The 27,893-nt window shown below is 39.4% G+C and overlaps 1 protein-coding gene across 2 annotated transcripts in view; it reads left to right on the forward strand.

Moving 5' to 3' along the window:
• The first annotated feature begins 4,945 nt into the window (after positions 1-4,945).
• GPC5 (glypican 5) overlaps positions 4,946-27,893 on the forward strand; it is a 1,165,610-nt gene continuing 1,142,662 nt past the window's right edge. For both annotated transcript variants that reach the window (XM_072976438.1, XM_072976439.1), the window contains exon 1: positions 4,946-5,415. In XM_072976438.1, the coding sequence (XP_072832539.1) occupies positions 5,250-5,415 (166 nt within the window). In that variant the 5' untranslated portion in view covers positions 4,946-5,249. The remainder of the gene's footprint in view (positions 5,416-27,893) is intronic.

A 27,893-nucleotide genomic window follows, 5' to 3' on the forward strand; every position in this document is an offset into this window, starting at 1 on the left:
TGTTAATGCAATTATCTTTCCTTAAAATACTAGCATAATTAATGGTGAAATTGAATTTTACTCTATTTGGAAACCAAAAATAGTTGGGGTCGTATCAGTTGGTGCAAAATCTATGTCTGCAAATGAGAGAAATCTGCACTGTATTCATTTCCATTATAATGTACTGTAATTTACACATGTAATGTATATTCCAACATTGAAAAACACTGTTTTCACATTCTTAAATATGGGCTAGAAGAAAATTATTTAAAGAAATTTAGTTTCATTGAGTGTTCCTGAGTTCCTTTCTTAATGTCTTTCTAATTCTTTCATTCTCATGTAGAAAGCAACTAATATTTTTATTTCTCAGTAAATTCTCTGAAAGAAATAAAATGTCTTTCATTAGAAATTGTAAACACAAAACCTGTAAAATTAAATACAGTATGAAATACTTTTGAAATTTCCACACAGGAACAGTTTATTTATTTAACACTTTTTGCGAAATAGTTATATTGTCTTTGCCTTGAGGCATAATTACCACGAGATAATGACAAGTGCATCTAAAATATTTCAAAAATCACTGAGAGACATGCACTGGTGATTAGAAGATGAGTTTTTTCAAATTGGAAATGTACATTAGCAGTAGATATATATTTTTAGAAAGAGTTTCCTTGAAGCTGTGTTTGTTGATCGGTTTCCTGCTGACTTCTGTGTACATTTCAGCTTGGCTTCTGGTTTTAAGTATTGTATACAATGTTGTAATTTGCTATGAGTTTTCTCCTGCAGGCAGTTTTTCTAAGCCGTTGCTCTCTTGACCTGAGGAGACATCAGAGGTTGGATCCCTCAATTTCCTTCTGATCACTTGGCGGCAGAAATTTGTTACTAGGGTCAGCGGGGGCTAACCTCCAATTTGGCTCCCTTTAATAGGGTAGTATTTGGGAGAGAGAGAGAAGGTAGGGCAAGGCAAAAGTCCGGATTCTGGGGGAGAAATAGCTGAATGTAAGCACTTGTATTGAGGCTATTCTTGTTCTAACCGCCTCCTACTTACCCCATTGATGAAGGAGCATTCCCCTCTCCAATTAAATAGGAGATGATCAAACGCATGATGGGCAGATGAGACACACACACTCAGCCCAAGGGAGGAGGATACCGCGTGTTGTGCAGAGCCACACAAGGGTTCCACTCAGGAGCAGAGTGAGCCAGCAGGGCTGTGAGAGGCAGGCTTTGTAGTGACAAGAGGGTTAGGTGACCCTTGGTTCCCAAGGGAGGATGTGATTGACTTGTTTTGATAGTTTCACAGGGCTGGTAGGAAAGAGAAACTGGTTAGGCTGCAGATAAGGTGGGATGGAACTGGCCTGGCTGATAGAAGAGCTGGCCAGGGAGGGGTCCTTTCCTGCTGGGTGGTGGGGGTGCGTATCTGGCAAGAGCAGAACACACTGGCAGGCCTTTGGGACCCCAGGATGCTCAAAGATGTCAAGGCGGTACATGGAATTGTAGTTTTCATGATATAGGTCTCATAATTAAAGGTTTAGTGGAGGGAAGAGGCAGGAGCAAGGAGGACATTAGCCAGCTGCCTAGGGAGGTACTGTTGGGTCAGGGTGAGAGCCACTGCAGATCTCTGGACCACTAGAGAAATAAGGTCCAGCTGGCCGTCCTCAGGGAAGAGCAGTGAGTACTAGACTTCTACCCAGGTATCATAGACTGAGTCAAGGGGCCACAACACAGGGGTCTGGTTTGTCAGAGCAGGAGAGATGGTGGCTGGCGGAGAGCGGAAGTTGGCATGAGGGGCTTACATTTGGGCTCTTATCTGTGGCTTCTGGAAGGTTATTTAATCTCTTTGTACTTCCATTTCCTCATGAGTAGGATAATAGTAACTGTCTCATGGGGTGGTGGATATATTAAATGAGATAATACCTGTAAGCACTTAATAACTGTTAGCTGTTTTTTTTTTTTTCTTATATTTTAGTTGAAGTGTAGTCGATTCACAATGTTAGTTTCAGGTGTTAACAGCAAAACGATTCAGTTATACATATACATATATACATATATATTTTCAGATTCTTTTCCATTACAGCTCATAACAAGAAATTGAATATAGTTCCCTGTTTGATTGGGTACAGAAGTTAGCACCAACCAGCTTCTGAGGGTGAGCTAAGCAGTGGCCAGTATTAGCCTAAAGCAGGAGTCAGAATTGAGGCCAATGTGATATCACTAAGATCACCTAAACCGTACTGGACGTTCTTTATTCCTCTTTACAAGGTCTTGAGTTGACACTGTAAATGGTTACTTAGAAGCTTTGCATTTAGAAGAAGATGTATTTTAAATAATGATCATTTAGAGATTCTTCTAAGTATACTGATACTTCAAAAACAAAACGTGCCTATTACAAAAAATGCATTCAATAAATGTTTATTGAATAACTTTAGAAAAATGAGGCATTATCACTAATTACAGAAATTTCTCCCTAGCTTCATCTGTAATATTTACGGGTAAATTGAACAGAAGATCATAGTACAGTGTGTAGAAATTTTCCTCTAGAATGTTCATATAAAATGCACTTTGGTCTTGTATTCTGGTTGTTAGAAGGAAGCTTGTCACAAAACGTTTCCATGGTGGTAGCAGTAGGGAGTGAGGTAGAAACAAAATATTTATTTTTCTGCAACTGGGGACATTTTACATGGACATTTATTTTCCCATTATACCCTACTCCATTTCTGTAGGTAACTTCTCACCTGTTTTGAAATACATTGCAAAAATACTAAGAGCTTACTTATGTGTCTCTGTAATCCTTATTATGCCTTCCATTCTGTTTTTTAAAAATACAGTATGTGTTTAATCAGTATTTCTTAGTTGATTAGTTTTTACTGAATCATCAATACTTCTCAGTTGTGTTTGTGATTTTTACCCTTGTAAGACAAATTGTTTCAAAGATTCCAAGTGAATGAATTGGACCAAATAATCTGAGATTCCTTTAATGCTGATGCTAGTGATAATCAAATCAATCAAAGAGAGATCTTGGTAAGAGAAAAAAGTTTTGGAAAACCTAAGGGTTTATTAGCCTTGTATTAACATAAAAGGAATTCTAGTAGAATATAATTCTATAGATGCAAATTATATATATTTACGAGTATAAAACCCTGCTAGATTGATGAACAGTCTTTGGCGTTACTGAATGTAACCCCATAGGTTCTCTGGTATGGCGTGGAGTGGCCAAGGAGAGCCAGTGGTTAAAAGCACACATTCTACATTCCAGTACCTGGCTTTGATTTCTGGGTCCACCACTTAACAGCTGTGTTGGCCTTGGGCAAGTTACCTCACCTCTCTGTGCTTGTTTCCTCATCTATAAATCAGTGATAATAGTGGTAACTACTTTATAGGGTTGTTATAAAGATTAAGTGAAAGAATTAGGAGCCTTAAAAAGCACTTAGAGTACTGTCTGGCATCTGAACACCACACACATCTGCATGTTCATTCTTCTTCTTCTCATAGCTATAGCTGACTTCCAAGCTGTCTTTCCACACTTAGTGGTTAGGGAAGAAGATTCATGGGGAAGTTTTTTCTCCCCAACTAGGTTACATATATAAAGCTAAGCTTGAAGTCCTTGAATTTAAAATTAGCTATTTTCTTCAATTCTCATTTATTAAGAGAGCTTCTAAAAAAAAATCTAGTATTCATGGAATTGATGTCAAAAGCCAAGTAAGCACTATTTCAATGAAGAAATATGTATCTCAGCCATTGCCCTGACATGGTTGTAGAGCAAGCAGTCTACTTCTGGAATCGCTGCCTTTGATATCAAATGGTCATTAAAAGTCCTATGACAATTAAGATTTAAAATTATTCATCTCTATCCCCTGGCAAGGGTTCAAATTTGAGAATAAATTATCTTTAAGTGGATAAAGCATTTATAGTCCTCCCTACCCCTGTCTGATGCTTTAAGTAGTTTTGTTTTACTGGAGGACTGTCTTCAGGTGCCTGTAGATGATGAGACACTCTTGTCATTCACAAGCTTAGTGCTGAGTCACATTTCAGAAATACATCTGGCCTCTTGGCTTATGGTTTCTAACACATTCCTTTTGTAAACTGTAAATTGACAAAATTCCATTGTCATTTAAATATCGTTTAAAGTCTTCATTTTTCTATCTCCCTTGTGAGAAACTCCCTGAGCACTCTTACCTTAGTAATTCTTTGAGAAATGTTTCAAAGAAATGCCAGAAGTGGAAAAACTCAGAAGGGCCCTTATAGATATAAAGTACTGAAGCAAAATACGATGGATGCTGAAGGGTAATAAGAGAATAAACTGGACTTTACTGTCATAATAAGAACGTTGTGAAGTTTGAATGTAATTCATATGGCTTCTGAATTCTTTCAGAAAATCGTAACCTTGCTGAAACATGTTCCAAAGCAGTAACATAAAGCAATATTTAAAAAGTAACTTCTCATGTACACGCTTTGAAAACTCAAGTGCTATCAAGCCTCTCAAATGAGATCTTTAAGTGTAGTTTTTTTTTTTGGCCTTTTGTGTTGTGCCCAGATCCCATTTCACGCGATTCAAATAAAATTCCTATGCACTGAGGACCTTGATTTATAGGGAAGTATTTCATCTTGGTCGCAGTTGTTGTTTCTCGTCTCTTGTCTTCTGTGAGCCTCTGTGTCCATTCGCTGTTCTTTTCAGCAGACTGCTGTTCCCCGGAATGGACTGGGAGAGCGAGGTCAGGTTTCGTTTTATACGTTTGTTTCCTTGCTCCAGGCAGCACGGCTCTGCTGTCTCTGCAGCGGGGGCCGGCGTTGACAGCAGCTCCGCGGGTGCGGCCCCAGGCAGCGCGCGGGGGTCGTGGCGTGGGCGTGGCCTGATCGGGGGCGGGGCGGGGGCGGAGGCGGGGCCTGTCTGTGGAACGCGACCGGCGGGCGCGTCCCAGGTTGGCAGCTTCGTGCCAAGCCCGCGGCAACGGCGGCGGTGGCTGAGTCGGTTGCTCACGGGCTCCGCGTAGCTCCAGTCGTTTTCCTCGCTTCTGCAGCACCGTCTGGCCCCCGCGGGAGAGGGAGACCCGGCGGCGCTCTGCCCGAGAACTCTGGTGTTTCAGCCTCGTGGCACCTCCAGAGAAAGCCAGGTGCGCGCAGGTGCAGCTGGAGTCCCAGAGCAGGCGGACTCCCGCCCGCCGCCAGATCGCACCTCTTGGAACCTCGACCGCCGAGCCTTCTCCAGCGCCTGCAGCGCAGGGCGCGCGGGGAGAGTGAGGTCCACGGCTGGGGAAGGAGTGACCAGGACACCGATGATGGACGCACAGACCTGGCGTGTGGGCCGTCGCTGTCTCCTCCTCCTGGCTCTCGTTGGTTTTACCCGAAGCGAGGGAATGCAGAGCTGCGAAGAAGTTCGGAAACTTTTCCAGTGGCGCCTGGTGGGGCCCGTCAAGGGGCTGCCGGATTCGCCGCGGGCAGGTAAGGCGCGGATGGTCGGCTCTGGGCTGTGCGCCTGGGCGCGGGCTGGGGCGTCCAGAGCGCCAGCCTTGCGTTCCCCAGGTTCTGAGGTTGGCTTTTCGGATGACTTTTTAGCCCCTTGGCCGCGCAGGTGAATCCCGGGGAGGCCAGTGGAGAAGTGCGGTGTGGACATCCAGAGCGCAGCGCAGCTCCGGGGACTCTGTCTGATTATGCCTGCGGCTGAGCCGAGAGGTCTGGGCGTTTGCCTTCGGCCCGGCTCCCTTAGTCTCGGCGGATGCGTTGGTAGAGGCCAGTAAAGCTGACAGCTGGGCACAGCGCGGCCTCCACCGCGTTTCTCTTCCGAGTGGGAACTTCCCCAGTGCCCCGCCGGGGGGCCTCGGTTTGCTGCTTTCTCTTCTCGTACGGTGGACGGAGAGAGTTGGGTTGGTCGCTCCAAGTTTGATAGTAGAATCACAAACCTGCGTTATCCTCCTTTGCTGGAGAATGGGGCATTTACAAGAGCAGCCCTTCTCTGTCATTAGAACTCGGAGCCCGTACACTCACGCTGGCGTGACCCTTAGTCGCCCCTCAGAGCCCTGGTACCAAGCCCTCCTTTTCAGGAACTCTAACTGCCCAGTATGTCTCTAGTCTCCACGCCTTGAATATGTGACGGCAATAGACAGTCAAACGGAATGTATTGGGGGAACCACTTAACGTGGTTGAGATCTACCAGAGACTGAAGGGGAAAGAATTCAGGGCGTGTGGCCGGTGTAGATTCTGCTTCTTGTAAGCGCTTGTGCCTGCACCTTTACCCGGTGCTCCTCGCCCCCACTGGTCAAATTTCCTTCTGCGGGCGGAATTTCCAGTTTACATTCATTTGGTCTGGAAGAATAGGGCTTAGCTGTCGGACGCAACAGCAGGTGTCTGGAGCTAAGATCTTACTGGAGCAGTGCACCTGATAATGAGGCCAACACACTAACAAATGCTGTCAGCTTATTGGTTAAACAAAGAACTTGTGGAGGATGCTTGGATCTGAAACCATCTTCTGCTTGAGTTTTTAGGGTGAGGAGACGTGCAAGTCTTAGCTCTATGGAGCTGTAGCTGTTTTGCTTGATTTCTTTGCTGGTTGTCAACTCAATTCTGGAGTCACCCCACAAGGAGAATCTGGGCTTTTGGGAACACTGCACCTATTTTAATTTACGTGATTAGTCTTTTAAAGAAAAAGGCGAGTAATTATTGGAATACCTGTTTGGTACTAGGCACTTTTTCTATACTGCTGGAAACAACATAGTTGGATATTCTCAGCTTAGTGCAGTTCTGTCCTCAAATAATACCACCGCGTTGTAAATCTGTTTTCTTATTTCAGTGCATTCTTTTCATTAAAAAATAAACCTCACTTATCAGTAGCTGATGCAGCTAAAGTGAGTATGTGTGTTGGGGAGGGGGACATGGTGAAGGCATTGAGCTGTGAAATCCTCATCTGAATGATTAGATTTTGGCCCCCAGATACCATGATTTTGGTTGGTATGTTTGGTAAATGTTGAAAGTAAGGCCTTGATTTCACCTCCCCTCTCATATCTCAGCATTTTTGGTACCTGCTAAATGCAACACAATGACTAGACGGTATTAACGTTTCTGGAACCTTGTGTGTGTTTCATTTCTTTTGAAGAGGAACTTTGCAGAGTATCAATCACTGGCAAAACATTTTACTGAAACTGAAGCTCTTCCCTACTGAGAAAGGAATGGCTATACTTATTTGTGTTTGATACACGTGACACACAAAAAGAGCCAGGCTGGCAGGCAGATTCTTTCCTAAGATATTCTGGATCATTTTCCCGTTGCTAATACCTTTCTCTGTGGCTTAAGGTGGTGGAGGCATAATAACAGCCCCTACTGAAGGGGCCCAGGCAGGGCTGCACTCTCAGACATCAGTGGTGCTGATGAAAAGAAGTGCTGAATTCCTTTGATATTTGCATTAAGAGAAAGTCACATCAAAGTATTATTTTGAATCAGAATCACCCCATAATGGGCTCTCACATCTGAATTTGATATAATTCTGAATTTTTCTTGTCTCTGTACTGTTGGTCATTTTTTATTTGAATAATTAAATGAAATATTAAACTGTTTCTTTTAACATTGATGTCTTTCTTCTTTCCACTAAAAAGAAAATCTCTCATTCTCCAGTTGAGTAAACCACACATATAACATGGTTTATAAAAGCTTTTCTTTATTTTTGTATTTATATATGATCTACATCATTGAGCTTGGTTGAGTATAGTGGTTGAATCTTATTTTATAAAATTACCTTCAATCTCAGGAGAGAACACAGTTAATATCTAAGTAGTCATTCTCACATAAGGATACACATATTCTTTATAACAAGTGTATGTATTTAGGACATAGGCTTCCACTAACTACAGCCAATACATTTAAATTTGATATTTATTTTTCTTGAAAGTTAACTTTTTTTAGTGCTTTCTTGCCTTTGTTTTTGTCCACTAATGGTTAATTCCTGAGATGTCCAAAATGCCATTTTTGTAATATAAGCTGGTAGAATAACTTTTTACAGATTTGTCCTATATTTGTGACTTCTACATCTTCCGAAAACTATGTTACCCAATTTGAAATTATTAAAATGGTGAGAACAGCCATTTAAGCTGTTTCTCAGATTCCCCTCACCTTTGTTCTCTACCCTGCTCCAATTCTTTTAAGCCTATTGAGCTCCTAAGGATGTTTGGATGAGAAATGTAAAAAAGGAGAGAAGGTGTAAATGTGATTAGAATTACAGATTTCCCTGTGTTCTGATTTTATTTCCTAAGTAATAGTCAAGGTGCCCTATGCTCTTGTTTATTTTATTCAGAAAAGAACTGTTAGTGAAAGTGTCTTTTAAAGGTCCTTTTATTTTTATTTAATTTATTGGGGAGGAGGGATAAAGCTTTCCCATTGAAATTCTCTTCACACGTGCATTGTTCACACATGCATTATTTCCTTTTTTTAAAGAAGATAATTCAGAACGGAGAAGCTTGTAAAAATCCAAGGCTACCTTCAGATAATTTATATACCAACAAGTTCTTAAGATGTGGATGTTCCTTGACACAGAGAGTAGCTTGTGAAAGCTAACTTTTTCTTGGTAGCTTTGACTGTAAATGGGATAATAAAGATAAACTCAATGTGGCAAAATTAAATTCTGATACTAGAGGAGACTCTAAGTAGTGCTCTATAGTTTTTTTCTTTAACTCCTTTCATTATCATCTAATTTTATATTTGCTTCAAGAACAATGTTTTTGCACACTCGCACCCGAGAAAAATGAACTTCCTGGTGATGTTATAGACATTTGGGTCCAAAACTTGGTCCTGGCACCTGTAGTTCTGTGACTGAGGATAATCAGCTATCCTCTTTGAACCTCTGTTTTCTCACCTGTAAAATGGAAATATTACTTTTTAAAGGCTGGTTGCACAGATGAAATGAAATAATAATTGTTTGTAAAATAGCACAAATCCAGGCACATAGTAAGTGCTTAAAAATGTGTTGCTGTTAGTACAGTTTTTTATTTAGTATCTTGATTTTAACTGGAATTGGCCTTTAAGGGTGAAATTTTAGTTTTGGGTCTTTATAAATCAGGATATGTTTTTATAATAACCATTTTTTTAAAAGTCATAAATGATTGTTTCTAAAATTGGGGAATATGTGTCTACCTGAAATGATATTTATTAGGTTATGGTGAACATTTTGTTTCTTTTCATGAACTAATGGAAACTCTAAAAAAGAAACCTTTCCAAAATGGTATTTATTAGGTTATGGTGAATATGCTGTTTCTTTTTGTCGACTAAGGAAAACCCTGAGAGAGAAACCAGGCTGACGCACCCATGTGAGCTGTGGCACCCGCAGCCGCCACCTCCGCTGTCTCCACCACCAGTCTGCTAGCCGTGTTCAGCGAGGTGAAGGGCGTGTATGGGGTGGCTTGGGGAGTCACACCCTGTGGCTGGTGGCCACAGTCACTCGTTGACCGTAATCTCAAACTGGGACTCTTGTTTCTCATGCACGAACCCTTTTTGCTGCTCGGGCAGCAGCCTGGTTATGTTGATCCAGAGCCGTAAAGAGACCCACAGGCTGATGTCAGGGCAGATTATTAATACCAGGATTGCCCTGTGTTGAAGCCCATCGGCCAGGCGCCACCAGAAACAAGCTGTTAGTCAAGCAAAAGAGGTTTTGCAGCAGCAGGGGAGATCACTGCGCTCAGGACTGTGGGTGTCTTGGTGAGAGGCAGGTGACAAGGCTTTTTATAGGATTTGGGCTTGTGCTGGGTGATTACAAGGGTTCAGTGAAGCAGGGCAATTCAGGAATTGGGTGTCTTCACAACTCACTAGGTGTTGGGAAGAGTAAGATGGGTCATTGTCTTTAATGAAGAAGCAGTGATCACTCTTGTTGGTCGGAGGAGGGGATGTTGGTCATTTCTGTGGTGGGAGGGTATCCTCGTGGCTGTCCTGCTGCATCACAGGTCGTAGGCGGCTTTGTCTCGTCTTTGTTTTCTTATTCTGAGCACGTCGTCTTTGTTGAGTTGTAAACATCAAGGCCTAGTTCCCGTGTCAGGGCAGCTTGTCACTTTCTCCTCTGGACAATCCAGTGTGTGTTTTGATGTCTAAGAAAATGATATGTTTCATTTTTATCCAGGCTTTTAGTGACGCTTAATGATGGGGGAGCAAGTATGATTTTTCCTTTAGTGCCAAAGAGTACGACCGTCCATCAGGGCCTGGATTGTCCTAATCACATCCGGTTCCCTCATAGTCTGTTTACTAACAAATGTAAATGTTGTGTGTATCCCTGTCCTCTCTCCATCCCCAAATTTAAGTTCCTTTTTTTGCCAAGTGTCCAACATCCTGTATTTGTATAATTGGCTTTAAGGAGGGGTGCAATTTTGGGCATTTAAGAACAGCATTTTATAATTTTTCTATACTCTGTCCAGCCATGTTTCCAGCTTGTTAGGACTTTATAGAATATGGATTTTTGTCTTGCCTAGTAAGAACACCTTCTTGGTCTATGACAGTTCTTTTATCATTAACTGGTGTAAGACTGAGAGTAATAACAACCAGAGTAACAACAACCAGAGGCTGCTCCTATACAGACATGATTTATAAATCAGTGGCCTCTTTGTATAACTGTTCAAGAAACCACAAATCCATCTTGTTAAAATGGAGTCATAGGAGACTTCATTCACATGCTTTGTTGAAATAGATGGTGAATGTGGTACCCCACTTTCTTGGTCAAGTAACGAGAGCAATCGATTTTATTAGAGTAGCCGTTTTCCATTTCTACCTTTCACCTGACCTTTAACTAGAAGAAAAGACAATACCAAGTGTGCCCTCAATTCTTCTACTTTTTGGCTTTAGAACTTTCAGATTTCACCGATGGTACTGTTAAAATCATCCTAAAATGATTAGTCATTCTTTTATGAATCACAGAAATAGCACTACTTTTGATTAGCCACATCAGGTTCACATACAGCTGTCATGTAAGTTGAATGTATAATACACTTTTACAGAAAGAAAATGAGATTTTGTACTTACAAGTTTTTATGAAAGAATATATCTTCTCTTGAAAATTTAAAGCACTGAAAAGTAAAAAGAAAGCAAAAATAATTTTGCCATCCAGGAATAACCACCTGAATTATCTTTCAACATCGTCATCAGTTCTCTGCTCAGCACAGAAATATTTTTTGAAAGAGCATAGAATTACTTTATCTTTCTTTGTGACATGCCTTTTCTAATCATGAATGTATCAGTATTTCCTATGTCATTAAACATACTTCTAAACATGTATTTTTAGTGACTCTATAGGATTCTACTGAATCACTGTACCATTAATTGAATTCTCTGTTGCTGGAAATAAAGGTTTCCAATATTCACTGCTGTAAAGTCACATTGCTAAGAACATTAAGGCAAAATGTGCCCACAGTTTTATGTACTGTCTACATTCATTCCATACCAGGGTTTTTCAGTGTCAGCACCATCGACCTGCAGGGCTGGACAATTCTTCATTGTTGGCAGAAGAAGGGGGTCCTGTCCTGTGCATTGTAAGGTGTTTAGAAGCTTCCTTGACCTTTATCCCCAGATGTCAGTAGCAGCACCTTTCCCTCCGCAGTTGTGACAAAGATGTCTTTAGACATTGCCAAGTAACCCATGGGAGGCAAAATGGTCCTGGTTGAGAACCACTGGCATAAATGTTCAACCTGTGGGTCCTTCCCACATTCACATGCATGTTACATAGCTGGCTAGTGTGCAGGCCCCATGTCTCAGCTTGAATGTCAGCTCTGCAGAGAGGCCTTTAGCAAGGTTCACTGCCCTATGTCCCCCTTTGTTGCTTTCATGACAGTTATCCTGGTGCCATATATATGTGTTTTCTTTTTATTGTTGCTCTTTCACTATTAGATTGTGTGCATGATGAGAATAGAGAACACGTCTGCCAAGGCTGGTTTCATAGGCACGAGACCTGTGTAGGCACGGAGGGTCCCACACTCAGGAGGACCCCCTGATTGGTTTAATGTTCTGTTGCCATCCTGAAGTTTGAATAAAAGGTCCTGCGTTTCCTTTTTGCATTGGGCCCTGCAAATTCTGTAGCCAATCCTATTGTGTACCTTGTTCACTGTAGAATATCTGGTGCCTAGAACAGTGCCTGACACAGAAAAAGAGTTGAACTATTTGTTGAATACTTTAGTAAACCTTCCACGAGCATCTTATTACATCTTTTGAACTTCTCAGATTCTTAAGTTAAACTCCAGAACTCAGTCCACTGGTATTGAACATCCAAGATTCTACTTATATGCATTGATATTTTTTGTTTTACAGTGTTGTATAAATGGGTTGAAAATTGGCCCCCATGTTTTTTAACTTCTCCATGGCTAGTTGGGACCACTAGCCCAAAGCCTGCCAGTGCCAGACTCAAATTTTTTCATATCCAATTGCTTTAAATATAGCTCAAGTTAGCATAAATATATATATTTAGAGCTTGCCTGCTTTGCAGACCCCAGAAAACTGAACTCATCTGCTAGCCATGGATAAAACAAACTGTGGGGCTGTGGAAGACCCCCATGTTGCTGTTGCCCTTTGAAGCTCTTTGACTCAGAGATTTCCCATCTTGCTGCTGAACAATATCACGTAGACATGGGAGCCCCCCTCTGCAGTCCCCCTCTCTCCCTGGTTTCCCTTGCCCGCTTCCTCTTCTGGCTGGTGGTCCTGCACCACTGTCTCGGGAAGGACTCCCTGCGTGAGGGACATCTCCTCTCACACTGCCTTTCCAAGTGGCACCCAAATAAAGCTCACCGTGTACTACTGCCTTCTCAAGGGCCCGTCTTTTCCTTGACCAGACCTGAAATCTTCACACTCACCACATGCAGATTAGTGCTTAGTTACTTCCAACATAAAGATTGGGACTCAAAGTAGCAACACTGATATTAAATATATTGGTTTCCTTTTGCTAGACTATAGGCTACTGGAGAGTAGGAACTGTGATTGATTAATCTTTTTGTTCTGTGGTTAGGCCAAACTTAATAAATCAATTTTGATTTTTAGATTTAATCTTATATTCAGAGTTACCTAATAGGCTCAATTTACTGTTTTTAATTATTGTTTATACCTATTAATAGAATGACAAATGCAGAAGGTGAAATTTAAAAAAAAATATATTCTGATCTAGGCTCAGTTGTGTTGTTGAACAAATTGTTTATGTGGAGTTAACTTAGTATCTTCTTATGTAACCCTGCCCCAAATTCTATAAAGTGACCCAATGCTTTTAAGTTTAAGTTTAAAGAAATGTTTATCTGTATTAGCCAACGTTGTTGAAATGAAGTAAATAAATTGCCAAATAAATGTCCAGAAGAAGGTTTCCTCAAATGTCCTGTAAAGAAGGAAGATTATTTAACATTGAAGAGATTCATATGCGCAGTTGTTATCATCATGCAGACAGTGTGACTGATCTGCCTTAGAGCATTATTTGATCTATTATTGGGAGAATGGAGAAAAATAAAAGTGACCAAATATATCTTACAGTGGGCTGTGGATTGGTTGATTTGTGTTTTATTTGAATATATGTCTTGCAGAATTGCTTCTTTCTATGAGAAAATTAATAGTAAGGGACTAGAAAATGATTCAATTTTTCCATGTCTCCCCCTTGTTAATTCCATGTTGGGAGAAAGCACACATCACTTATCTATAGAATTATTCCTCAGTCAGGAAGATTTTTATTAAAGGACAATGACTTGGGGTCCAGATTCTATGTGACCAAGTGGAGAGACCATAGTCTTTCAGAAGAAGCAAACAAGCAATTACTATTAAATCACAAAACATAAAATATGATAGTAGGTTTAATTTGTCTCTAAAGTATTTCCAACAATTCCAATTTTAGAAATACTCACCTAGTCTTTAAGACTTCTTTTCAATGATATCTTAGAAAAAAATTTTTTTTTCTGTGTGAAGTGTGGTTGGTTATTTATTTAGTATATCTTCAAATTGGAATTAGGAAATTTTACCTAAGTAAAAGTATTATTTAAGTCAGTTCTAATGAAACATGCTTATGTTGATATGGTTCAGCTATTGTCTTAAATATATTACAAATACAGTCATATTTAAAAGCTAGTAAACATTTCTTGTTTAATAATTTAAATTGTTTTTTACCCTTTTTAGGATTATGGTTTTGAATTACTGGTTTTTCTCTACTCTGCTGTGATAACTAGACTTATTTTAGTTTTTATAATTCTAGGTGAAATAATATTTGGCAGCTATCTTTTTAGAGCTCATAGTCTTTCGTTTTTCCTTGTCATAGTTTTAAGGGACTTTAGTTTGTAATTCCTTCAGTGCTCATTTTGGGAGAGGCTAAGAACTGAGATGAAGGTTGGATAAAAACCACATCAAGAATGCGACTGAATTGATCAAATAAATGTAGAAAATTTTTTTCTGGGTGCCCTCGTTCATTGCACATATACTCTTTAAATGGGAGACTGTCAATATTAAATTACCTGTTCAGATTTATTTGCTTTTCAAACAACTCTTTTATTTAGTAAGGTAATACCAAGTTACATTTGGTTCGTTTTCTTTTGATCGTTGAAAATGTCTGTGTTTAATGAGCTGAAACTGAAGTAGGTCAATAAAATGAAGAGATTAACAGTCTTTTCTCCACCAGGCTTGGAATACAGTTTTACTCTGGGGGGAAAAAGTCATTTTTAAAAAAGATTTTTTGATCAACTTAAAAGGTAAAGGAAATAGGAGTAACACTGAAAGAGTCAAAAGCTGAGAAGTCCATGAATTTTTCAGAGTCCTGTTTATTTATCAGGTGAAGATATGTGGATCTAGGTTTGAATAGTTAAGAACTTCAGTTGCAAAACAAAACTAAATTTTACTTTTCTAGGTTGTAGGGTCACAGATAAACTTGAAGTTGTTTAATATTTGATATTTAATTTATCTTTGGAAATATCTTACATAGAAAACAAGGAAAAACGGTGGGTGTGACAAAATATTGAAGAATTGTCATGGGATAAATAAATGGGAAAACAAGGCGTTTTTAACTTATAATTTGGCCCATATCATGCTCATATATGTTAGTGAATACCAATGAATTCAATTCTGAAATAGCTTAGTCTTGACTCCATCACTTATTATTAGCTGCATGATCTCTAGCAAACAACTCAACCTCTAAGAAAATATTTTTCTTTCCTCACAGGAATGGTCTATAGGCTGTTCCTTTTCCCTTTCAGTGGTTTTGAGGACCACATAATATGGTGTAAAAGCTTTGTAAACAACAATAAAATCCACAGTTAACATAATTAATTCTATTACAAATGTACTTCTTAGATACATTTAAAACATTCTGTATATCAGGGAGCAGCCAAAAATGTCATAGTAGAAATCCTTTTCCTTCACGCTAATAAAATTCGAAACTTTCAGATATTTTTGTTCAATTGCTGATTCTCAGAGTATGGCCCCTGTACTCATAGAAACCTAGTCCATCTTTTCGTTCTTTATTTTAGTTAATAAATTAAGTAATTTATTATTTATGGTTTAATTATGTGGTAAAATCAGATTTGTTTATTCATATTAAGTAGTTTAAGAACTAAAGACTGATCTTTTGTAAAATAATGTCATTTAAACTTATTCAAGAGATGGTACTTTGCCTGGAAGTGTGCTGAGTAAATGTGAGCAGGGACGGGTTCTGCAGTCCGTGATTGACTTCATCAGGCAGGATTTAATTCTCTACTGCGTTTTATCATGTTCTTGCATGTCCTGGTGCAGCTGGGTCTTCGTATGTCTCTTGAATTGGGGTGAGAACTTTTTCTCCATATGAAAAGCACAAAGGAGGAGTGTGCTGGCAAGTCTGTGCCCCTTTAGATGGACCCTTTGCCCTGCTCTGTTCCTGGACTACATGGAAGGCATTCCTGCCTATGGCAGTTCATGGAAAGCAATGGGTGGAGAGGAAAACTGAGCAAGGGGAGTGTGGTGTTTTCCAGGTCTCATCTTATGGGGTCCCAGCAGGCTGGCTAAGTCCCTTTACCTAAGCACATAGCTCCTGTCACGTGACCTCACAACTGTCTCTGGATTCGGATAACTGCTCTTTCCTCTCGTTCCCTAGAAGGTAGTAACAGCCACACTTATTAGCTAGGGAGTGTTGCAGAATCCCTTACAGATTTCCTGTATTCTGCCCTTTATAAAAGTTGTATGAAATAATTCTATTTGAGGTACAATCTATTTCCTTTCAAGAGCCTTCCTGTATGACAAAACTTTACATGCTTGAGGTATTTAAACCCACAGCTTTCAGGGATCATATGATTTGTAATTAAAATATATAGAAATGAAAATCTGTTCTAGAGTGGATTTATAAATGCTTTTAGAACGTCTAATCAGTGATGATCTCTCTGTTCATACTCAGTTGCCTGGTGATGGTGCTTTTGTTAATTAATTGTTTCTTTCCCTCCCTTTTCCCTCACACTTTCTATGAAGAACGCTGGTCCTGGCTAACCCTTTAGCTTTCAGTTGGAAATAGGACTAAATAGATAATACCCCAGAATAACACAGTAATTTAATTCCCACCATTCCACTAATCTGATCAATCACCAAATCTCATAGAATATGTTTCACAAACGTCCCTGTAATTTCTCTAACCACCACCATTGCCACCACCATGCTTTAACCTAGTGCCTTCTCATGGCTGGATTACTCAGTTGGCCTGTATCTCCTCTTGGTCCTTGCCAGTTCATTTCCCAGTTGATCCTCAATAAAACTAAACCTTATCTTTATTTCTTGTGTTAATGATTTCCCATTGCCTTTCTCTAAAACAAAAACAACAACAAAAAAGTGATTATATTTGAATACATAACTTCTGTATAATCAAAAAATAAAATAAACACCACAGTGAAATAAATGGGGAAAAAAACCCCTATGGCATTTCATCTGTAGTGCATAGCAACCAAAAGTTAGCATCCTTAATCATAAATGAGCTCTTATAAATTGGTAGCAAAGACACTAATATTTCAAGGGAAATGAAGAAAGAACATAAAGAGGAAATTCAAATGACTGAATGACTAATAAGGACATATGAAGATGATCGAGTTCAACATTAACAGAGGAAAAACAATTTCTTAGGAATAGAACATTGTCAGAGATTAAAAATACTGATATCTAATGCTCCTGTGATTGTAGCAAATAGAGTACTCTCATCTACAAATGCTGAGTGAGGACTGATGACTGTCTCTACATTTGGGGGAATTTTGCATATATCACTCAAAATTTAAATTTTGTGTATCCTTTGCCTACCAATTCCAACTTATAGGAAAGTGTTCTAATAAAGTAATTGGACAAATTTAAACTAATATATATATATAATATATACACACACACACACACACACACACAAGCAGGTTTATTGCACAGAAAATACAATGTAGATGCATATTAATGTCTATTAAGTAATAAATTATGGATAATCATGTGGAAATTAAACCAAGACAGGCAAAGCTGTATAAGCAAAGAACAGGTGACATATGGCCCTATTGAAAGGAAAAAGCAAATTATGGCCCGACTTAAAAAAAAAAGAAGGGACCTACTTCCATATCAACTTATTTACAAACACACCCTAAAACAACATGCACAAAATGCCATTAGTAGTAAATAACATTGAAAAGTGGAATTAGGAGCAGGAAAGGAAGTTAAGAAGTAAAAATATACTTTACAAATTTCTATGTCCTTTGAATTCTTAAAAAAGATTATTTTTTCAATGATTCAAATTTCTAACTTACCCTGTGATTAGTGAAGTTTATGAATGTATGTGATTCATACTTATGAGAACATTCAGGTGAAGCCATTGCAATTCCACAATCTGAGCATCTCTGTGTAATAATGACTTCAAGGCTCCAATGGCAGCAATGAAAACAAGCAGCCCCATCGCTCTTTATCCTAATAGTCTCGACTTCTTTGATGCAGCTTGTCAAACACTTCATGATCTGGCTCCTTCTTCCTCAGCCTCGTATGCTCCTTTTCTCCCCATTTAAAAAGATCAGTTTTTTATCCTGAGCCACCGTAACTAAATTTGTTCCTCACAAATTACTTCTGGAAGTATTGAGGTTCTCTAAAGTAACTTCAGAGCCAGGAATTATTTCTAAAGTTATCTCTAAGTCAGGGTACCTTAGTATGGCCATGTCTAAAGGCAAGTGGAAACATCATTTCTCTCTTGAATAATTGTGACAGTCTGTTGGTTTATTGGTCCAGTTTTGTCTTCATTGGAAGCCATTTTCCATATTGTTTCAAAGGTGCTGTTTCTAAGTGATATACCTGAGATCATTGCCTTCTAAATTAATTCATATTTTCAGATTTATGACAAAAGCCCAACTAAAGCTGTCTTAAACTGAAAAAGGAATGCATTGAGAGTACATTGAGGCATCTCATGGGGTAATGAAGACAAAAGAAGGACAAAGATTCATGTGAGCTAATAAAGAAATGGAAATTGGGACTAGAATGTTTACAAATTTCTTACTCTTTGTGGCTATAGGCTTTTTCCCCCCTGCTGCAGAGCAGCCTTCCTCATATAGCAGAAAATATGGACTAGCTGCTGTAAGTCAGAGAAACCAGTTCAGAAGCTTGAATGACTATATTAAATTCCTCGGCAAATCTGTGAGTACCTTTGGTTACTTTGGGGAAATCTTCATCTGTGTGTGGCTTTTGCAGTTAACCTCTAGTCCAGATTTCTTCTTCTCGGAAAGACAAGAGAGGGGTTGGAACATGCGAGCTCCCTTTTCTGGCTTCCTGACTCTATTTAATTGAGGTTTCTATTTATTAATTTTTTTCACAAGTAACATGCTAACTTGTTAACTTGCAAATAGGAAAAATTTCCAGACCCTTCACACTCCCCAGCAACTTCCCCCAATGCACACCATATGTAGACCTGGTGTTCCATTTCAGCCAAACCTCAATCAATGCTTTTGGTTTCCCCAATGAACCACACCTTTTCATATATCTTGCCTTTTGTCATTTCTCTGTGGAATACATCCCCCCTCCTTCTCTGCCCCCAATTTTGTCTGACCAAGTTCACATTTGTTTTGCTACTTTTCAGCTTGGTGAACTTGGACAAATTTAACCATAATACAGTCACTTTCTGATGTATTAAACAAGAATATTTTCTACCTTGTTTTTTTGGGGAAAGGATAAATAAAGCATCTAGTTAAAAAATTACTCAAGATAAAGCTCAAAATCTCCCCTGACCCCCTCTCTTGTCTCTCCAAGAAGAGGAAATCAGTTTCTCCTCTGTGGTCTCATAGAACTCAGTACGTACTTCTTTCATAGCACTTTGTCACATTAATTACATTTTTTACAAATGTATCTCCCCCTAGATTGAGCCCTGGAGGGACACCACTGCATTCTATCCTTCTCAATATCCTTAATAACTATCACAGTGTCTGGTACAGAACAGGTGTTTAATCAATATTTGATGAAGTCATTTGATTTATTAATCAAAATAAAGAGCAGGAAATTACTCTGCAATTTAGCACAGGAAGAAGGAAGACTCAGCCTCTCCTGAATGCTTCCCTGAGAAGGGGGGCTAAGAGCCCATTTACACTGTAGGGCTGTCCACTCCCACCCACAACTTAGAAGCTTACACATTTATCGGTCTTTAAGATGCCATTCTTAACAGCTCTGGTTAGGCTGACCTCAAAAAGAGTACCCAGCAAACCCGAACTATGTTCTGCTGCATATTATTTCTAGTAGCTGTTTAATTAGTATTCTTAGCAGGAAGGACTCACTAGCTTGGGAGCAATGTTACATCCTAAACAATACATATCAGAGTATTAGAGCTCTGGGAAGTACTACCCTTGAGAGAAGCTATTTATTTGATTATTAAGAAAACAAAGTTATCTGCATATGGAAAGAGTTTTTCTTTTCCTCACTCATTTTTATCATTCTCTTAGGACATTTTTTTACTTAATACCAATTAGAGAAGCTCTTCTTGAAAAAGTAGGTGGAGCAGATGGAGAGATTAAGAAGGTAGAGTTGTAGGGGCTTGACGGGGAAGGATGTGTCTAGTAAGATTCCCAGTTTTTGAAGTAGCTTTCAGAGAGTGGAAGACAGTCTTTGGAGAGGAAGGTACAACACTGGGCTGTCAGTATGGAAGTGACTCTGGTATGTCATGGTGAGAATGTACCATAGATAGTTGGAAGCGTGGGTCCAAATATCACTTAACAGAGGGATGTAGATAAAGGTGTAGCAATCATTAGGCATGTGGGTGCATTCCTGGGAGTAGACGATCACTCAGGGACAGAACTGAGAGGCAGAACCTGAAACACAAAGGGTCAAGGACTAAGAGAAAGCAGGTAATCCAGCGGTGTTCTAGAAATCAGAGAAAGGGAACGGTGTTGAGAACTGGGGAGTAAATATTGTCCGATTCCACAGAGAGATCAAGAATGATTAGAAATGGATAGCTGTCTCTTGGATTTGGCAACCTGGAATCCACCAGTTCCTGTGTGCATTTACTAAGGAGCTGTAGGTCAGAACTGAGATGGCAGGACTGACGTAAAATGAAGTGGAAGCAATCAATTCAGACCACCCTTTCAAGATGCTAAATTCTGCAGAGAAGAAGAGGGAAAAAGCTAGAGTATAATTGGTCATTCTTGTGTATATGTGTGTTTTGCACAGTACACTCTTTGTGAGCGCATCTACCGGTTAAGAAAGTGGTGGAATCAGTGCAGGAGAGCTGACTGAGAGAGGCAGTGATCAGTTGCCTAAGGCCTTTTTGACTGTATTAAGGATTTTGGACTTTATCCCAAGAGCAATAGAAACCCACAGGAAATCTTTTAGCATAAGTGCCATGATCAGATTTGCATTTTAAAAAGACTTTTCTTGTCTGTGGGGTACCATTTAAAACTTATTTTTCTAGGTGTAAAATTAGAGTGGTGGTAGTAACAGATGGAAAAAAGTAAATTTAAAAATTATGTCAGAGGTAGAATCAATATGATTTTGATTTCTTGCTTCTACTTATCTTGCAACAGAAATCTAGTAAGGTACTTCCCATATACTTTAAAAATTGTACATCCAGCTGAAATCAGTCCCAAAAGACAAGAGGAACCTATTGACCTTGACTTTATGGCTGTTTGAGTAACCTTAATTATATTGCATGTTGTGTGTGACTATTCAAATGACATAGCTTCTCACTATATAGTTAATATGTTCTTAAGCTGTAGGCTCCTTTGGACTACTTATTTGTGAGTGAGTTATAAAACTTCTAGAGGAGCTAATAATTTGGGCCAGAAGGAGTCAAGCCATTCGATTGTCTGTTCTCAGTTAGCCACAGATTTCTATTTTGTGTATGTGTTTGTATCCTAGCTCTTCAAGTATTAGTTTAAATCAATGCCCAGAGGTTTATATAATCTGAAAATAATAGCGGGGAAAGCAATTTGAATCTATAGAAATGATATGAAAAATAAAAGTGGGAAAATCATATGAAATCAGGTATAAGATTAAGACTTGAAATAGCATACATTTTAAGCAGATTAAGGCGCCAACTCTTGTGAGCTGGGCTGAAAATTTTGGCTCTGAACTTCCTATTAGTCGCTACAAAGAATAATGCAATTAGGTTTATGATTCAGAGCAGTTATTAGAGAGGAAGAGCAGTAATGAGCAAGAAGTTTTCCATGGGTCCTTTTAGAGCAGATTGTGTGATGATTTAAACAGTTTAAGCCAGTAGATGAAATGTGTTTAACTGATAGAGGGGAGACATGTGGAATATTTGGATAGTGGTCTTCCTGGCTAGGAAGAGACAGTACAGAGGAAATTCTTTCCTTATGGTGAGAAATATAATGATGTCTAGCAATAAGGTGTTAGATTGAAATTAAGTATGTTGTTAGAATAGAAGAAATGATTAGGTCAAAAATTTAAAGATGCTAATAGAGTCTCCTGATGATCATTACCTATGGCATGCTTTTAGCGGAGTGTACCAAGCCTGTCTGCGCTGCTTATGGTAGACAACTCTAGTACTTATTTATGAATTTGTGTGACGTGGGTCGTAGGAAAATGTCACTATCAGTTATGTAATTATCAGAGTATAACATGGAGATATCCTGCTGGATATCATGGTTGTGACTGACATCCCAAGTGTTTGGGAAATACTGGGCCCAGTATGGAGGTTGGCAGTCTGGTATGAGTTAGAAAAAGAAATTGACCCCATTGTTGGAAATGGAATAAACAGTAAGCATGTAATATAGTTACTGGGATTCAGGTATGAGAGTGAGTCAGGACAAGCAAAGATACTGAAAATATTGAACCAGTGCAGAATGGATTTTGGGTACTTAGTTGAACCCTTGACTAGGATTCAATTAATACTAGAGTCTGGAGTGGGATGGAGCCTCCATTGTCTTAAACCAATTGACACGCTTCATGTTTTGGCCACAATGATTGTTCAGGTATGGGACTTAAGCCGGCCAGAGCCAATAAAATGTGCAGAGAAGTTTGCTGGAACTTCTGAGAAAATAAAGTTCTGTCTTTCTTTATCTATAAGGACTGTCTGAAGTAGATTTTCTCCTCTCCTGAGTGGTGTGGACTGAATCACAGAAACCATTTTTCTACCTGAGGCTGTAGTTTCTGGGGGTGCTCACCAGGGGAACTGAGGAGGAAGCAAAATCTACGGGACACAGAGGGGGACGCAGGTTCTCTGTGAGACTGTGGAAGGGACTATGTCAGAAGTTGCCTAAAATGAAATTTATTTTATGCTTTTGGTTTTCTGAACCAGTTAAATCCCTTAATTGTTTCTGGCCAGTTTGAGTTGGATTTTTGTTTATTTTTATTCACAAGTATCTGAGTGACACAGTTCCCTTTAGTTAAACAAACATGGTGGCACTTTGGGGGGCATCCCTCCTAAAAGCTGGCGAAGTGCCGAGTAATAGAGTTACTTTGAATACATTACTTATTTCTAGGCACACAAGAAGGCCCTGGTGATTGGGTTGGGACAGCTTTGAGTGTGTCACCGTTCTCTACCTACCTGCCCACAATTTCTAAGCCTGGCTTGTTCGGCTGGGCTTTTCCAGCTTCATGTACCTCCCAGTTCCTGAGATCCTTTGCTGTAACACTGATCAATTCATTCTTTCCTGCTGCTCCCTTCACTAGAGTATTAGCTTGGGTACTTTGGTTGCAAGAAACACAAACAAATTTGGCCTATCTAATACAAACATAATTTATTATAAGCCTTTAGGTATATTTCATGAAACCCCCAAATATAGGAAATAATTGGGCTTCAGAAAAGGACTGAATTCCAAGGGTTTTCCCTTCATTTCTGTACTCTCCTTGCTCTGCTTTTTGTCTCCATGGTGAAATAGGATGGGCACTTCACTCCTAAGTTATATATAAAGCAGCTCTGATGGGAAACAGACTAGACTTTTACTATGTTCCAATGCTAAATTCTCAGATGAAACAGTCCAATTGATTCTGTTTTCAGTCACTTACTGGCTTTCAGCTCAGCAGACTCGAATCAGATGTGTGGTCACATGACGCTCCTGTGGCTGGCAGGGGCCTCCCCTGTGGAGGTGCTGAGAGAGCAGTTCTCGGGGAGAGGGGCTGTTGCTTGAGGTGGGCTGATCCCGCAGGAACTGTGGCCTGATAATTCATTTTGGCCTGAGCACTGTTTATGGTTTTGGGAGCTTCCTCTCCTTCCCTACCCCTCGTCCCACCACCGACAAGGTCTTTACCTGTATACATCAGTGGATGCAAATACATCCTTGAAAATGGAGAAGTGATGCTCAGTTTCATGTGCCAGATAGTCCCAGCGTCTCACCTTCAGCCGGGCGTGGAGGAGTCGTGCTGCACGGGTCTGGGGCCTGGCTTCATTGAGACAAACTGTGGATTGTTGGCTTGAAAACAATTTGGGGCTCATTGAAATTGAGGGGATGAGATTGCAGTTGATTTTTTTTTCATCCCTCAAGAAGCAGGCTCTACTGCTGCTGTTTCTTAAGAAATGTTTGTATTAATATATATTTAGGCTTTTTCTCTCCTGGGTTGGTTAACATGTCACAGAGTTTCGACTCCAAATTCATGACTTTATGTTTGAGAAAGCATTCTGTTTAGCAGACTTTTTCTCTGCTTCAGGACATAGAATATCTACTTTCATATTAGAATTGGTTGTTATGGGTTATAAAAGCAAAGGTTTAAATATGTAATTTTGTGTGATTGTTAACCAGCCAGTACATTATCTGTTGAAGGATCAATGAGGCCATTTATATAAATGAGGGACAGCATGACTGTTCTACCGGTGAGTATTATGTTGACCCTATTTGTTTAAATTTGTAGATTACCAAATGCTACTATTTTTTTATTGAATTCAGAACCATAGAAACTCAAAATAGCTGAAACACTTAGTCTTCTTCTGAAAAAAAATTGCTTTTTATTTTAATGAATAATGTCAGTATATCCTTTTATATGACAATCCCTGTATTCCATGAAAGAAAAAAAGATGAATCTTTAAATTACAGTGATATATTATTGAGGAATATTTGTAAAAATGTAAATACTATCATCATAAATACTATTTGAAAAGGTTTAATGAACCAGTTTTTAATGTCCTCAGCAATATGCTCATTCTGGATCTATATTTAAAACTATCTCATTAATTTTAAGCCATGAAAGTGCTTTCTTAGGTTTCTTGCAAAATATTTATGTGCAAGTAAGGAGAAAGGGAAGGAGATGGTACTTTACTGAGATCTTTTGTTCCAGGCACTGAGGGTTACATACAGTATATTTGGAAACAAGGCAGAGGTGGCCCTTATCCTACTGGAGGTTACAGTCTTGGGAGAGAAACAAATTAAATGGAATCAATTAAGTACACAAAGCACATGTTCTGGAAAGCACCAGCATGCAGGTTGATGTCAGGAACTGTTAGGCAGCCCTTCTGATCAGGGTTGCAGAAGTTAGAAAGGAATGAGCTTTTTAAAACTGTTAAACAGGTTTTAGCACAACAGCTTTCAGTGAGTTGAAATGACCTTATAATTATTCCTTATCATTTCTTTAAGTTGAAGTATAGTCAGTTTACAGTGTTGTGTTAATTTCTAGTATACAGCATAGTGATTCAGTTACACACATACATATATTCTTTTCATATTCTTTTTCATTATAGGCTATTACAAGATACTGAATATAGTTCCCTGTGCTATGCAGTAGGACCTTGTTGTTTATTCCTTGTAAGTAATTGGATCTCAAATTCAATGCACTTGCTCATGTAGTTACTGTGTAGAGCTAGGAAAATAACCAAAATGGTAGCCCAGATACCATTACAGATCTTTGAAAAGCACAGACATCTTGAATGTGGTTACTTTCCCCAGCACAGCTGATCTCCCTCTTCTTTAAAACTCTTTCAAGACACCAGGCCCTTTTCCTCTTACCCCTCCCACCTCCCCTTATCCTTTACCCCACTGGCTGCCCCTTCTCAGGCTTTTATGGGAGGCTCCCCCTCTGCTCTACATTGCCATGCCTTTGTCTGGACCAGTGGTTCTTACCCAGAGGCAGTGGTGCCCAAGGGGGACATTTAGCAGTGTCCAGAGATGTTGTGGGGAGGGTGCTACTGGCATCTAGTAGATCGAGTTCAAGAATGCTGTTAAACACCCCACTTTGAACAGCTCTCATGCAGAGGGAGAGGTACCTGGCCCCTAGTGTCAACAGTGCTGAGGTTGAGAAACCCTCTGCCTTTTATAAACTGAGCTCTTTCCTGAGGTGATCCTATTGAAACCTTCAGTATTTAATACCATTTTCTGTTTCAAACTCCCAAACGTTTATCTTCAATACGGGAATCTCTTTCCTAGGCTCCAGACATGCATATTCAAATATTCTTTCCCCATCTTCAACTGGATATCAAAACAGACTTTCCATTTCCAAATTTGAATTCCATGTTTTCCTTGCAAACCTGCTCGTCCTTGTAAGTTCTCCTTTTCTGTTAATGGTACCATTTATGCATCTTGTTTCTCAGGCCAAAATCCAAGGGTCATCCTTGATTCCTATCTCTTTCTCACCTGCCAGACTGCATTGCAAGACATCTATTTCAAGTTATCTTCTACCTTCAGTACACGTATCTCGACTGCAAAAAAATGCACAGCCTACAAGTTGAGAATTACATTTTATTCGGTGGACTTGCTCAGGACTTAAGCAGGGAGGCAGCGTCTCAGATCGCTCTGAGTGACTTCTTCCAAGAGTAAGGGAGAAACCAAGATATACAGGAGTTTCTGCAGCAAAAACCAGGCAGTCAGAATATCAAAAGATTACTATAATTAAAGAAAACCAGGTATCTCAATTTAATGAATTTAGTGCTTTTCTATGCTTGGGAAGATGCAAGAGTCTGGGCTCATTCCTTTGATGTGCACCTTAGCGATCTAGGGCCAGTATGCTGCTTTTCTCCAACCTCTGGGTGTGCAGTCAGGGGCGGCTGCAGTGGCTCATGGCTCGATGGCCACAACATCCTTTGTTTAATGATATGGCAGGTGCTAATCTTCACACACACACACACACACACATAAAATCTGACCACTTATTAGCACTTTCATCCAAGTCCTAACTCTCATTTGCAGCACGGAAGTACTGATTCTCGGAGTAGCAGCAATTAGAATGAACTTTTAAGAGTAAATCAAATTGAGTTACTCCCCTAATTCCTATCATCATTATAATAAAATCCCTCCTAAGTATGATCTATAAGTTGTTATGTGAACCAGCCTCATGTCCTAGTTTTCTTCCCTTTGTTCACACACTGGACTTCTTGCTTCCCCCCTGCCCCCAATCTTTCACTTTTAGTACTTTGACTCTCATGTGCTTAAGTATGATTTTCTTTGTATTTATTTTGCTTGAGTTTCAATGAGTCCTTTAAATATGTTGATTTGTGTTCTTTATTAAATTTGAGAAATTTGAAGTCATTATTTCATGGAGCATTTTATTTGCCCAGTTTTCTCTCTGCCTTCTGGGACTCCAATCATACCTATGTTAGACTGATATCTGATATTGTCCTATAGGTCCCTGAGGCACTATATATGTATGTGTGTATGTATGTATGTATGTATGTATGTATTTTCAATCTTTTTAAATTCTCTTTTTCAGATTGGATACTTTCTATTGATCTAGCTTTAAGTTCTTTGACTTTCCTCTGTCATCTCTATTCAGCAATCAAAACTGCTCAGTAAAATTTTTACTTTACATATTTTTAATTTACAGAATTTTCATTAATTTTTAATAGTTTTTCTCTACTAGGATTTCTTGTCTTATAATTGATTCTGAGTCCATGTTCCATCTACCTCCTTGAACATAGTTTTGATGGCTGCTTTAGGGCCCTTTGCTGCTTATTCTAACATCTGGATCATCTCAGGTTGGTCTTAATTTGTTGTCTTATCTCTTAAAAGTGAAGCCCATTATACTGTTTTTTCATATGTGCAATAGTTTGAGATTGTCCCCTGGACACTATGAATATTATATTTTGGTAGCTCTGGATTAAGTTATATTTCTCCAGAGTCTAAATACGTTTGTCTTTGGAGAAAATTAATTTGGTTTGATTCAAACTATCAACTGTGTCTGTGGGGCAGCTACTGAAATTATAGTTCTGTTTTTTTCATCTTTAGCTTGCCAGTAGCTGGGTTGCGTACAGTCTGCACCTGCCATATGAGGTGTGGTTCAGGGGCCAACCAGAGATTTGGGCATAGTTTGTATATAGAAATTGTGTTTTCCTCTCTCTGGCCCTCTCCTTCCTGGCATTTGTCCCTTACTTTCCAGCTGCAGTGATTGCCCTGATCTCTGTCTTTCAGTTCTGCAGTCCCGGAAGACTCTGAGTTTTCTATGGAAATTTTAGTCACTTTATACATGGGCTGCCCTGAGGCTAAAAGTCGCAGGAATGGGAAATTAACCTCATGGTTTTTCCTTCTCCCAAATGTTGACTGCTGTCCAGAATCCTTCTTTTGTTCTTCACTCTCTAGAGCTTTCAGGTCATTGATTGTTGTACGTTGTTTGGTTAATGGTTG

This window comes from Vicugna pacos, chromosome 14 (genome assembly GCF_048564905.1).
Source record: "Vicugna pacos chromosome 14, VicPac4, whole genome shotgun sequence".
In the NCBI taxonomy this organism is placed as follows: Eukaryota; Metazoa; Chordata; class Mammalia; order Artiodactyla; family Camelidae; genus Vicugna; species Vicugna pacos.